Raw genomic sequence first — 13,988 nt, 5'->3', positions numbered from 1 at the left:
AGATGGCCTCCAACCATCACATCAACAACAAGTCCTTCATTGTTTGGAAACACCATGTTCATTGCGGTGTCTTCTCTGATTGGTTGCCACACAAGATGCTTCAGCAAGGTCTCTTCCACACACTCCAGGAATCTCCAGAACTGTTCCCTCTCTGCTGTGCTGTATTTCCAGCACACATGTGGGAAGGTGAAGTGAGAACAAGGTCTCAGCTATTGCAGTTAAACTTCATCTGCCTCTTCATCCTTGGTGTATCCTCTAGAGCCATGTTGGTTCCTCCTAATAGGACTGTACATGTTTTGACATCCCAGAGACAGAAGAAATTTTTGAAAAATCAACTACTTACACCTAGCAGATACACATTTCATAGATATAAGAAATAGCCCTATAAAGAGGAAATAGACTGCCCACAGGTCAAAGCAGCCACACGTGGAAAAGCTCTCAGGAATCTGAAAGAATTGGCTGTACGAGATGTGATCTCTACCCATGATGAGACTGTAGATCCTTATCACATGCCATGCCCTAAGCCTGTGAGGCAAAGGTTTGTGCATGCTGCACCATCCCCATTTAACCCTACACTGTCAGTAATGTTATGGGTTCCTGGAGAAATGGAACCAACTGTGGGTGATGGGATTAAAACAGCACGAGAATATGAAGATGCTGTCATGGCTCCTCATCAGGCCTGGGTCTCAGCTGTAAAGGGAACAGCTGAGAAACTGCACCTACCCCATCACAAAGCCCTGGTGGTGCTGTCGAGGCCTCGAACTGCCTGGGACTGTGTCACAGAAACATGGAGTCATGGAATGGGTTGGGTTGGAAGGGCTTAAGTTTATCTTGTTCCAACCCCATTCATGCATGGGTGGGACACCTCCCACTCAACTGAAGCCAACCCTGTCCCTGTCCCCATGGAACTCATTAGAAATCTAGACACAGGGAGACAAAAGCCATCTCATATTCCTGCCCCTTGCCCCAGCCATTCTCACATTGCTCAAATGTGATGCTTTTCTAAAATTTCACGTGTTTCAGTAAAAACTGATGTCACCTTGGTTTGGGTTTTGTCCAGGGCTGCAGATCCACATCTGCCCCTCCATGCTCCTCCATGGGCTGCAGGGGACAGCTGCCCTCTCCCCACAGCCTGCAGGGGAACTTCTGGACTGGCCCTTCCCTCATTCACTGACCTTGGTGTCTTGTGGAGGGATGGCAGCAGGCTTCCACCTCCTTCTCCATGGACATCTTGGGCATTTTCTGCCACAGATATTCCATGGTCAGCCAGGGCAGCTGCTGACTTCTGAGGGAGGTGCTCTCACAGATATGGGCACCCCAGGTCTCCACAACCCTTGTATATCCCCAGGGTCACCATAGAGATGCCCATGACAATGGTATCCAGGCACCAGACCCTGCATCACAAAGCCTTGGTGGTGGCTGTGGAAATGTCCACCTGGAATTGGCTTGGACTGCATCTCAGAATCATGGAATGGGTTGGGTGTGAAGGGTTAAAAATCATCTAGTTCCAACCCAACCTGTTCCATGATTCCATGATTCTTGCTTAAGCAAGCAAAGGGCTTGCTAAAGGCCAGGTGCACACCATGCCTTTCTGTCCCCTCCTCACTCTGCCTCAGCAATCCCCTCTTTGTCCTTCACCTGCCTGGAGCAGAATGGACCCCATCACTGTCCCAGGGACTGAGGTCATCGAATCATAGACCGTTAAGGGTTGGAAGGGACATTAAGAGATCATCCAGTCCAACCCCTCTGCCAAAACAAGATCACCCAGGGCAGGCCACACAGGAACACATCCAGGGTTGTGTTGAAAGTCTCCAGAAAAGGAGACTCCACAGCCCCTCTGGGCAGCCTCTTCAGTGCTCGCACAACCTGACAGTCAAGACTTGTCTCCTCATGTTGAGGTGGAACTTCCTATGTTCTAGCTTAAACCCATTATTCCTTATCCTAGTAATGGGCACAACTGAGAAGAGATTGGCCCCTTCCTGTTGACACCCACCCCTCAGATATTTATAGGCATTCAAAAGATCTGGTCTAAGCCTTCTAAAAAGCCCTAATTCTCTCAATGTTTCTTCATAGGAGAGATGTATAAGATCCTTAATCATTATCCTAGCTCTCCCTTGGGACTGTCCCAGTAGGTCCCTTCCTCTTGGACAACTGGATCCAGTATTTCAGATGTGTTCTCACCAGGAAAGAGTAGAGGGGTAGGAAAAACCTCCTGAGATCTGCTGGACACACTTTTCCTGATGGACCCCAGGACACCATTGGCCCTCTTGGCCACAAGGGCCCATTGTTGAACCATGGAGAATTTACTGTCCACTGGGATTCTAGATTTTCCAGCAGAATGTCCCCTAATCTGCACTGGTGGTTGGTATTATTCCTACCCAGATGCAGGACCTGTTCTTATTGAACTTGATGAAGTTCACCTTTGCCCAGCTCTCCAGCCTGTCCACATTTGATAGAGAGCTTCTGGTGTCTCAGCCACCTCTCACAGCTTTGGATCATCAGTGAACTTGCCAAGGGTACACCACATCCTCTCATTCAGGTTGTTGATGGAAAGGTTGAACAAAACTGGACCCAGTAGTGATCCCTGGGCAACACCACTGGCCACAGGCCTCCAATTTGAATCTGTACCACTCATCCCAACCCTCTGAACTCTGTTGTTGAGCCAGTTACCAATCCACCTCACAGTCCAATCATCTGTCCCACATTTCTTGAGTTTTACTATGAGGATGTTATGGGAGACAGTGTCTAAAGCTTTACTGAAGTCAAGGTATATGACATCCACTGCTCTCCCTTCATCTGCCCATTTGGTAATTTCTTTGTAGAAGTATATCAAGTTAGTCAAACAAGATCATCTCCTAAAAGGAAAGGACTTGGAAATTGTGGTGGTTGCATTGATACAAGCTGCTTGATGAGGCTTTGCTGTTTGGAAGCAGGAGGCTGGTTATAAAAGTGAGAAAAACAGACAGATTAATTCAGCTTGAGAATTCTAAGCTTGCTATAGCTGAAACCTGGATGAACCCTACTAAGGTTTGCTGTGGGGCAGAAAGCGTTTTCAAATTACTGTACCCTCAGCACTGAAAAGGAGATACAAAACTTGGAAACACAATCAAAAACCCTGCAGCAAGATCTTTTCTGTTCATCAGAAGTATTCATAATATTGACCTGGACAAACTGAAGAGGTGGACCCAGGTGAACCTCCTGAGGTTCAACAAGACCAAGTGCAGGGTGCAGCACCTGGATCACAACAATCCTCACCATCAGGACAGGCTGGAGGATGAGGTTTTAGAAAGCAGCCCTGCAGAAAAGGACTTGGGGGTGCTGGTGGATGGAAAGCTGGACATGAGGGAACAGTGCACGCGTGCAGAAGGCCAGAAGGGCAATCACATCCTGGGCTGCATCAAAAGAAGAGTGTCCAGCAGATTGAGAGAGGGGATTCTGCCACTTTGCTTTGGTAAAACCTCACTGCATCCAGCTTTAGAGCCCTCAATAGACAAAAGAAAAGGACCTGATGGAGTGGGTCCAGAGAGTAACCACAAAATGATCATGGTGCTGGAACACCTCTCCTAAGAAGAAAGGCTGAGGGAGACAAGAGTGTTCAGCCTGGAGAAAAGAAAGCTTGGGGAGACCTTCATGTACTGAAGGGCCCCTACAGGAATGCTGGAGAGGGAAAGTTTGCAAGGCCCTATAGAGTTCTGTTCAAACCCAACTAATACTGTGACTCACTTTTTCTCTAATCTTCAGCCACCTCAGTTATTATGGTACACAGCCACAGCTGTCCCAAGGTGGGGTTTGGAGGCACTAAAACCATGGGTGGTATACAGAGACTGATGAGCCAAGGCTCAGTGCTGTGCAGACTGTGGGCAGTAGAGGAGGATCCTGGGAGTGCCTGAAGGGTGGGTTTGGGTATAGTGGAGCTTTTCTTTACACTGGGAAACAGCTTGGGAAAGAAAGAATGGCCCAAAGTACAGCTGAGGATGCCTGGAGTAGAGAGCAGAAGAAAGAAATGTCACTGCAAGGGCCATGCTGGGGAACACCACATCCCCCAGAAGGAGCCAGGATCAGCCCAAGGCTCTGTGTGCCAAGGCAGAGGCAGGGAGGACACAGAGATGTCAGGAGAGGAAGGGGACAGCAAGGTGGGGCAGGCGGGTGAAGGAGCAGAGCCTGCAGGGCAAGAGGCACAGGGGATGGGACAGCCCAGGACAGACTGTGCTGGAGAGGAGAGAGGGAAAAGCTGTGGAAAATCTGGAGGCACACTTGGCAGAGCCAAGCTCTCCATGCCTTTGCTGATGGCTCTTGTCTCTGTCCCTGATGGCCATGGGGAGACAAGTGGAGCTTCCAGCAGCACTGGGGCTCAGGGCCTCCTTGTCCATGTGCAGGAGGCTGGGAGGTGCTGTGCCATAGTCCTGCCCTTGGCATTGCCCATCTCCACATGCCAGTGCTGCCAGGAGAGCCCTGAGGGCTGAGGGAGGGACAGGATCTCCCTCCCTTGCCAGGGGATGGGGCTCAGGGCTGGCACCTTTGGGGAATGGGCTCAGGGCTGGGCCCTTTGCAGTCCTGACACACAGCCAGGCTTCCTCAGCACCAGAGCCACCTGCACCTTCCTTTTCCCCACCTGCCATCACTGCCTCCTGCTTCCTGCTCCCCCCCACACCCTGCAGGGGACACTGCTTTCTCAGGGCTGTCCCTCAGGGGGACCCAGGCACATGGCAAGAAACTTTGGAAACTTTGTACTTGGACTCTGCCTTGGACTTTCTTGTTGACAAAGAAGCTTCTGCAGCTTCCTCTCCTTGCCTCTTGAGCAATTGTCACGGGCTCAGCATCAAACCCCCCAGAGAGCTCATTACAGCTGTGAGCTGGGCTCCTGGGATGGAGGGAGCTGCTGGCAAGTGGGCAGTGCTGCAGAGAGAGAGCTCTGGGCAGGAGCAGCTCCTCTGCAGAGCGCAGCAGGGCTGAGGGCACTGCCAGGCTATCTGGGGGAGATGAGCAAGGCAGAGAGAGCTTCAAGGGGGTGAAGATGGAGGCGATTAGTGCCAGCTGAGTGGAGGAGAACCTTCCCAGGTTCTGACATGGTGAGTGTCTGGTGCAGGGCAGTGAAGCTGGTGCAGTTCCTGGAGGCATCTCCTAAAGCTGCAGAGCCAGAGCTGCTGGGAGCTGGAAGGGGGGAAGGGGCTGGAGGTGGAAGGGGAATTGTGAAGAGGAGTGAGGGGGGGTGTGCAGGCAGGGGTGCCCAGGGCTGTCCTTCAGAGCAGGGTCCTGCAGCCCAGGGGTTGTGTGCTGGGGCAGGGACTCTGCTGCCTGCCTGCCTGCCAGGGGCAGCTCTCGGCCTTCCAGGGAGCTCCCTGGTGCTGGCAGAAGCTGTGGATGGCAGGAGACAGGGAGCAAAGGCAGGCTCCTGGTGCTGGTGAGAGAGGGAGGAATTGCTCAGGGCTGCTCACAGCTCCAGTTGATGCCCAGAAGATTTCTGAGGGGCCTTTTCAGGAGTCCCTTCAGGGCATAGTTTTCTTGCTGCAGTCGGAGCTTTTCTCAGGCTCTTCTTTCACTTGTCTCTCCAGGACATGGAAAGCTCTTTCTGCACTCTGCAGAAGTCTCACAGACCCCAGTTCTCCTCAGCCCTTGTCTGAGCTGCTCCTGAGCCCCTGCACAGACAGAGATGCCCCTGGACAGGTCCTGTTGCTGCCAGGAGGGGTCTGCAGGGCAGAGCTGAGCACTCAGTGGGTGGGATGGGGGCTGTGAGCACTGCCGGGGAGGAGAGCTGGGGACAGAGAAAGAGCTGCAGGCAGCAGAGATGGGCAGGGATGGAGAGGGAGCTGCTGCCTGGAAGATGATGGCAGGGGGGATTCCTGCACCTCCCAGCCATCCCCTGCAGAGCTGCTGCCCTCCCTTGAGCTAAACCCTGCTCTCTGTCACACAGCACAGTCCCTCAGCCCTTCAGATAATGAGCACTGAATTCTGAGGAGCCTTCCAGCAGCCCCCCAGCAGAGAAGGGAAATGCTGGAGTCTCTGCCTGTGTCTCCCTGTCCCGACTCTTTTGGTAGCAGAACTTTGGCAGGTTCCCCTCTTGCCCCTGCTGCTGCTGCCCTTGTTCTTTCATTTCTTTTGGCTGGGCTGGGGGGGTGAGGATTCTTGTGCAGCTCAGACACTGATGCTGCAGGTCCTGTCCTGCTGCTGTGTCTGTGGAGGAAAAGCATCCAAACCACCTGAGACTTGGGGCTGTGGGGATTGCAGGGTGTGGGCTGGGTGTCAGACCACCTTCCTGTCAGGATACCCCATCTTTAGGATCTTTGCCTCTTTGTGCAGCTGAGAGCAGGACTGATGGACAGAGCAGCTGTCCTCACTCTGCACTAAGGGACAGTCCCTTTTTTTCTCAGCACCCTCAAGATTTCACTTGCAGAGCAAGAGAAACACCAGGGGCTCCTGCATTACAATTTTCCTCATGCGTTTTTTAAAAATTGTTGTATAGCAAAACATGCTGGATCCCATCAGCTCTTCTCTGCAGCCTAGTGATGCATTGGGGTGACAATGATGTAAAGCTCTTGAACATCAAGAGTGGATTTAATCTGAGATCCCATTCTGCCTCTTTTTTCCCAATTGCGATAGGGTAGCACAGACCCTGCTCCTTAATGGACATTCAACCAGGATAAGCCAGGGTGTTTGAAAGGTACATTAAAAAGTTGTTCATGAAACGGAAGAAGCTGTTTGTGTGTCTCTGGGAGAAATTTAAAAATGTTTCTTGAATTCACACTGTCATGACTTTTTTTTTTTTTTTTTTTTTTTTTTTTTGCACTAAAAGATCTGTATCCTATCTAGTGGCATGAGATGTCTAACAGCAGCTCCATCAGGCAGTTCCTCCTCCTGGCATTTGCAGACAGGCGGGAGCTGCAGCTCTTGCACTTCTGGCTCTTCCTGGGCATCTACCTGGCTGCCCTCCTGGGCAACGGCCTCATCATCACTACCATCGCCTGTGACCACCACCTCCACACCCCCATGTACTTCTTCCTCCTCAACCTCTCCCTCCTCGACCTGGGATCCATCTCCACCACTCTGCCCAAAGCCATGGCCAATTCCCTCTGGGACAACACGGACATCTCCTACAAGGGATGTGCTGCACAGATCTTTTTCTTTGTCTTCTTTATAGTTGCAGAATTCTCTCTCCTGACCATCATGTCCTACGACCGCTACGTGGCCATCTGCAAACCCCTGCACTATGGGACCCTCCTGGGCAGCAGAGCTTGTGTCCACATGGCAGCAGCTGCCTGGGGCACTGGGTTTCTCACTGCTCTGCTGCACACAGCCAATACATTCTCCCTGCCCCTCTGCCGGGGAAATGCCCTGGACCAGTTCTTCTGTGAAATCCCCCAGGTCCTCAAGCTCTCCTGCCTACACTCTTACCTCAGGGAACTTGGGCTTCTTGTGGTCAGTTCCAGTATTGCATTTGGCTGTTTTGTTTACATTGTGGTGTCGTATGTAGAGATCTTCAGGGCTGTGCTGAGGATCCCCTCTGAGCAGGGAAGGCACAAAGCCTTTTCCACGTGCCTCCCTCACCTGGCCGTGGTCTCCTTGTTCATTAGCACTGGCATCTTTGCCTACCTGAAGCCCCCCTCCATCTCCTCCCCATCCCTGGACCTGGTGGTGTCATTTCTGTACTCGGTGGTTCCTCCAGCAGTGAACCCCCTCATCTACAGCATGAGGAACCAGGAGCTCAAGGGTACTGTATGGAAACTGATGACAGGATTGTTTCTTCAAATAAGAAAATGCTCAATTTCTCATGTGTAGAATTGATAAAATATCTGAAATCATTAGTATTGTGTCTCATCACATGTTCAGCCTGAGTTCTGGGACTATTGGTGTTTCAGGTTTTTTCTCTGTTTTACATGTGATAATGATGTGCACAAAGAAGTCTTCTTGTTCATACCATTTCCAGTTCTATGTCTTCCTTTCTGGTTTTAAACAAAGGGTGCTGGAAATGTTTTTTAAATGAGATGTATGTTCCTTTGCCACTGAAAAAACAGGTTATACAGCAGTGACCAACTCATCTCTTCCTGATGTCTTTTTTCTGAGATTCCTCTGGTGTTACAATCTGATCCAGCCACAGCTCGAGTCCTCTGAGAAGTTTAGAAAACAAGGGGGTTCACTATGACACTTTTGACTCAATGGGAGGGCCTTCCTCATTCTTTTGTCTGATCCCTGAACAATTCACTCCAACTCAGTTCCAGTTCCATTTCCAATGTCCCTCTGGAAATCATTGCCCCAGATCCCCATGTCAACCACTCCAAGGGATGTGTGTCCCTTCCACATCGTAACAGAGCAATCCTTGACATCAAATCCTATAAAGTCAAAACTTCTATATTAAAATCACCTCTTCCTTATATCTTTGTCACATGTCACTGGTCAGGATGAGAGGGTCTGAAGCCCATGTTTGTGTTCAAGGGATGTCAAATCCTGGAACAGATCCTCCTGGAAGCCACATCAAAATGTATGGGGGAGAGGGATTTGATCTGAGGCAGCAACACAGCTTCACAAAGGGCAAACTGAGCCTCAGCAACCTCCTGGCCTTCTGCCATAGAGTAGTTGCAGCAGTGGAGAAGGGAAGAGCTGCAGACTTCATCTACCAAAACTCCATATGATCCCCTACAACATTCTCCTTGATGAAGTGGAGGGAGATGTGTTTGATGGAGGGACAGCTGGATGAGATAGGAAATGGTTGGATGACTTCATGCAAACAGTTATGGTCAATGGATCAGTGTCCAAGGGAAACCAATACTTAAGGATGTCCCTTCTGGACTTAAAGGTACCTTCTAAATAGTAGTGGATGTCCCCACTACTGATTCACATTTTCATCAGTGACAGGGACTGTGGGATCAAGTGATTCCTCAGCAAGTTGGCAGATGACACCAAGCTCAGTGTCACAGGTGATTCACTTGAGGGTATGGATGACAACCAGAGGGACCTGGGCAGATTTGAGTAGTAGGTCTGTGCAAAACTCATGAAGTTCAATAGGGACAAGTGCAAAGTCCTGTTTCTGGGAGGAGGAAATCCCCACTGTCAGTAAAGACTGGGAGATGAATGACTGAGAGCAGCCCTGCAGAGAACAACTTGGGGATCCCAGTGGGTCAAATCTTTTATGACAGGGAAACCCACCTACCTGATCAAGGGAAGGCAGAGGGTGTAATATTTCTGGACTTCAGAAAAGCTTTTGGTACTGTCTCTCATAGCATCTTCCTGGATACAATGCCCATCATACAGCTGGACAACCCTGCTATATGATGGGTGAGCAGGTGGCTCACAGGTGGAGCACAAAGAGTGACAATGAATGGGGTCACATCAGGCTGGTGACCGGTCACTAGTGGGGTCCTGCAGAGCTCCATCCTTGGCCCAGTCCTCTTCAACATCTTCAGCAGTGACTTGGGTGCAGGACTGGAAGGAATCTGAAGCAAGTTTGTGGATGAGAGAACTCAGCAGGTTAGAGAGCTGGGCAATCAGCAGGCAGAGGAAGGCCAAGTGCTGAACCACAAGTTCAGCAAGTGCTGAATCACCAACCACAAGGGCAAGTGCTGAATTCTGCACCTGGGATGGGGCAACCCTGGGGGCAAGTACAGACTGGGGAACGAGTGGCTGGAGAGCAGAGAGGGACCTGGGGGTCCTGGTTAATGACAAACTGGAGATGTGCCAGCAGTGTGTCCTGGCAGCCAGGACGGCCAACCGTGTCCTGGGGTGCATCAAGCACAGTGTCACCAGCCAGCCCAGGGAGGTGACTGTCCTGCTCTGCTCTACACTGGTACGGCCTCACTCTGAGTACTGTGTGCAGTTTGGGCACCTCAGGATAAAAAAGGCATCAAGGTGTTGGAGAATGTCCAAAGGAGAGCAACAAGGATGGTGGAGGTTCTGGAAGGGATGACTTATGAGGAGCACCTAAAGTCACTTGGATTGTTCATTTGGGAGGAAAGAAGCCTGAGGGGAGACCCCATTGCAATCTATGGATCCTCATAAGGGGAAGAGATGGGGCTGGGTCAGATTTCTTCACTCCTGTGATCAATGACAGAACTTGGGGAAATGATAGGAAGCTGAATTATGGGAGGTTAAGTTTATATATCAGGGAAAGGTTTTTCCCCAAAGGGCAGCTGTGGTGAGGTAGGGCCTGGCGCTCGGAAGATCTCGCGATGTTACGGGAAGTCAGAGGCCCCTCCCCCTGTAGCCAATGGGATGTGAGCTGTGACACGGCGGAAGTGACGCAACAAGGCACAAGGCGCGTCTATTTAAACCCGTGCCACGCGGCAATAAACTCTCTTGGCTCTCTTGGCTGCTCTTCCCATCTTGGCGTCTGGCTACTTCATTACTTAGCAACCGCGTGCTACCCCAGAACCAGGTCGTGCCTTTAACCGAAAGGCAACAAATGGTGCCGAAACCCGGGATTCACGGTAATTAGATTGTAGTTAACATAGGTAGTGTGAAAGGTTCCCAGTCGGGGTCGAAGGAAAGAAGTTCCAGGCCCGGGAACACTCGGAAAAAGATTTTGCTCCCAGTTGGGGTCGAAGGAAAGAAGTTCCAGGCCCGGAAGCGGACGGGAGTGTTGGAGTCCTAGCCCGGAGTGGACGGAACTTGAGCTGAGAGGACGAGAGTACAGACCGGATCGACAAGGAGGGATGGAAGCCCTTATTAAGGTCGTATCGCAAATGCATAAGCAATGGGGTGTTGATTGTAAGCCATGTGATTTTAAACTCGCGGTCCCTAGGTTAATTCAGTTGGGGGTAATTGAGCAGCCCGTAGATATCCTCCATCCAGAGTTTTGGCCCGAATGTACCGCAGCGCTAGCTGAGGAGACAATCTCTTCAGGTAGTGGGAAAAATTTGAAAGCGTGGGGAAAGATTCGGCAGGCTCTGCAGAAGTCCATGGAGGAACAAGAGACATGGAAAGCCGCGAGGCACTGCTTGCTAGCAGTCCCGAAGCTGGGGGTCGGGGCTGCCACGCAGACCTTGCACCCACCAGAGATCAGTGACCCTGCAGAGCCTCAGGAATCTCAGGAGGGAGATACGCCCCCCAAACCCCCACCCTGTCGCGCTGAGTCCCCGTGCCCGCGCGCAGAGGCCCAGCCCCCCCGCGCCGACTCCCCTGACTGCGCCGTTTTCCCACGTCGCCGCACCGCGTCCCCCCCCAGCTGCGCTGGTTCGCCTTGCCGCGGGGCCGGGTCCCCGTCCCGCGGCCGCGAGCCCTCGCCCCGCCGTCCCAGGTCCCTGAGTCCCGCGGGACGACAGGACCTGCCCTACCCGCTGCCCACCCGCGGCATGCCTCCTGCCTGCGGCTGCCTGAAGGAGGGAACGGGGGGTCCAAGGTCCCCCACCCACTCAGGTAGTGGGCGGAGCCACAGCCCCTGTACACACAAGGGAGGAGGGCGGAGCCCGAGCTCCCACACCTGCCCGGAGCGTGGGCGGAGCCACAGCCCACCTGCCCACAGAGGGAGAGGGTGGGACCGGGGTTCCCCCGCTCGCTCAGGTATCAAGCAGAGCCACAGCCCACCTGCCCACAGGGGGAATGAGCGGCACCGAGGCTCCCCTGCTCCCACGGGTAGAGGGCGGAGCCACAGCCCGCCTGATTACAGGGAACACAGACGGAGCTGGAGCCCAAAACACGAGTACAAAAACCGGTCAAGCTCCGAATCCAGATCAGGGACTAAACGGGATGGGTCGCCCATGACTGACTCAAAACAAGAAAAGGAGGGAACTCACTCCCTTAACCTGGAAAAACCGGATATAACACAGCTTTCCATATGGAGGGAAATACAGAATGCTTGTGCAGCCTGGAGCTCAAATCCACTGGCGTTTCCGGTCCGGGTTGGAGAAGGGGATCGCAGGGTTTACACACCCGTTAACCCCAAGGACGTACAGGCAATTGTTCGAGCAATTGGAGACAAGGGAATAAACTCTGCTATGGTCTCTACCCTTATAGATGGGCTTTTCGGGGGAGATGACATGCTCCCATTTGATATAAAACATACATGCAGACTCATTCTTGACGGGGCAGGCATGATTGTCTTCAAGCAGGAATGGGAGGATAACTGTACCAGGCAACTGACCCAAGTGGCTGGGGAAGACCACCCGCTACATGGTTCCAGCCTACAAAGACTGATGGGCGCAGACCCAGCCATGATTACCCCTCAGGCACAAGCCCAAGGCTTACGGCCCTATGAAGTAATGACGACCACATGCGCAGCTTCTAAGTTCATCACCAAGCAGTCATCATGGAACACAATAAAGCAAGATGAGAATGAGAGCTTCATACAATTCGTGGATCGTCTACAAGTGGCGATTGACTCTTCCTCCCTGCCTGCAGAAGCTAAAAGCGCACTTCTCGCTGAATGCATGCGCCAACAGGGTCATCTCTCTCAGACATGATCAAGCATGTCGCGACCAGGGAGCGTCTATCCCCAGTTCAGGCAACCGTTAACCAACTGACCACTGCAATGGCATGCTTCAAATGTGGTGAAGCGGGCCATATTGCGACAGCCTGCCCCCAGAAGACAGCCCCACCAGCAGCGCCCCCCCATCCCAAGACCCGGCGTAAGGGAGGGTGCTGGAATTGCGGCAAAAGAGGACATGTAGCTAAGGACTGCAAGGCTAATGCCCAGGGAAACGGGGGAGGGAGAGGACACACGGGCCGTGCGAGATCCTCTCCCACCTGGAACATGGGACGGCCCAACTACGTCTACCCTGGATGGGGAAAGACACCTCCAAACCTGCATCTCAGCTACACCTACCCTGGGTGGGTCATGGCGCCCCAAATGGTACCCCAGATGGTACCCCAAATGGCACCCCCAATCCAAATGCCCACCCAAGAGGCAGCCAGCCCGGCAGCCCAACCGGCGGCCCAACCGGTGGCCCAAGTAAATCCGCCCCAGCCCCAACAGCAAGAAGCACCCCATGGGGGCGAGACCCCAGGGTGGCCCTGGCAGTAACATGCGACAGCCCGCCAGTGGTATGGGGGTTGTGTACTCTTTACAACACCCCCAACAGCAACTCCATCAAGGTCCCCTTCCTGGTCGACACAGGAGCTGATGTCACCATCCTCCCTGAAATGAGCTGGCCCCCGAGTTGGCCATTACAAGGCGCCCCTACGGTGGGAGGAGTCGGGGGACTAACCCGAGCTTTGAAGAGCACCCAGCCGATAGCGATTACAATTTAGACTGAGGATGGTCCGGAAAAGACCATCATCCTATACCCATACGTCTTGCCAGGAGTCCCACCCCTACTAGGAAGAGATGCTCTCTCCCTATTGAAAGCCAGGGTAACAAATTTACCGTAAGGGCCACTGCCGTGCATCCACTTCCACCAATAAAGCTGAAATGGAAGTCGACCAATCCGGTGTGGGTCAAGCAGTGGCCCCTACCAAAGCCTCGAATGGATGCCCTCCTTGAACTAATAGACCATGAACTGCACCGAGACCATATAGAACCTTCTACCAGCCCGTGGAACACCCCGGTGTTTGTCGTACCCAAGCGAACGGGCGAAGGATTCCGCCTTCTCCACGACCTACGTGAGGTGAATAAGAGGATCCAACCGATGGGTCCTGTACAGACATTGCTGCCCATGAATTCCATGATACCAGAGGGACAACCTTGTGCCGTCCTTGATATTAAGGACTGTTTCTTTTCAATACCCCTTCACAAGGATGATAAGGAGAGATTTGCCTTTTCTGTTGTGTACCCGAACAGCCAACGCCCAAACCTACGCTTCCAATGGAAGGTGCTTCCACAAGGGATGATCAACTCACCCACTATTTGCCACAGTGGACCGAGCATTAGTACCAGCTCGACGCAAAGACCCGACTGCCACCATCATCCAATACATGGATGACATTTTGATCGCTGCACCGACAGCAAAGCAGGTGGACCAGCTGGTGTCGACAGTTTCTGAAACTCTACAAGCAAACGGGTTTGAAATCACAAGCGTGAAGATCAAAAGAGGCCCGTGTGTGAGCTTCCTGGGAGTAGAAATCAC

The 13,988-nt window shown here is 52.4% G+C and overlaps 1 protein-coding gene across 1 annotated transcript; it reads left to right on the top strand.

Annotated features, from left to right (window-relative positions):
- Positions 1 to 6,816: 6,816 nt before the first annotated feature.
- On the top strand, positions 6,817 to 7,773 carry LOC115600273 (olfactory receptor 14J1-like). The gene has a single exon (XM_030468610.1). It carries the CDS (start codon positions 6,817 to 6,819, stop codon positions 7,771 to 7,773), a length of 957 nt encoding a protein of 318 aa, XP_030324470.1.
- Positions 7,774 to 13,988: the final 6,215 nt, after the last annotated feature.

Source organism: Calypte anna, unplaced genomic scaffold (genome assembly GCF_003957555.1).
Source record: "Calypte anna isolate BGI_N300 unplaced genomic scaffold, bCalAnn1_v1.p scaffold_183_arrow_ctg1, whole genome shotgun sequence".
NCBI classification, from domain to species: Eukaryota; Metazoa; Chordata; class Aves; order Apodiformes; family Trochilidae; genus Calypte; species Calypte anna.
Note: the sequence above shows the minus strand (reverse complement) of the source record. Positions and strands in the feature narration are given on the sequence as shown.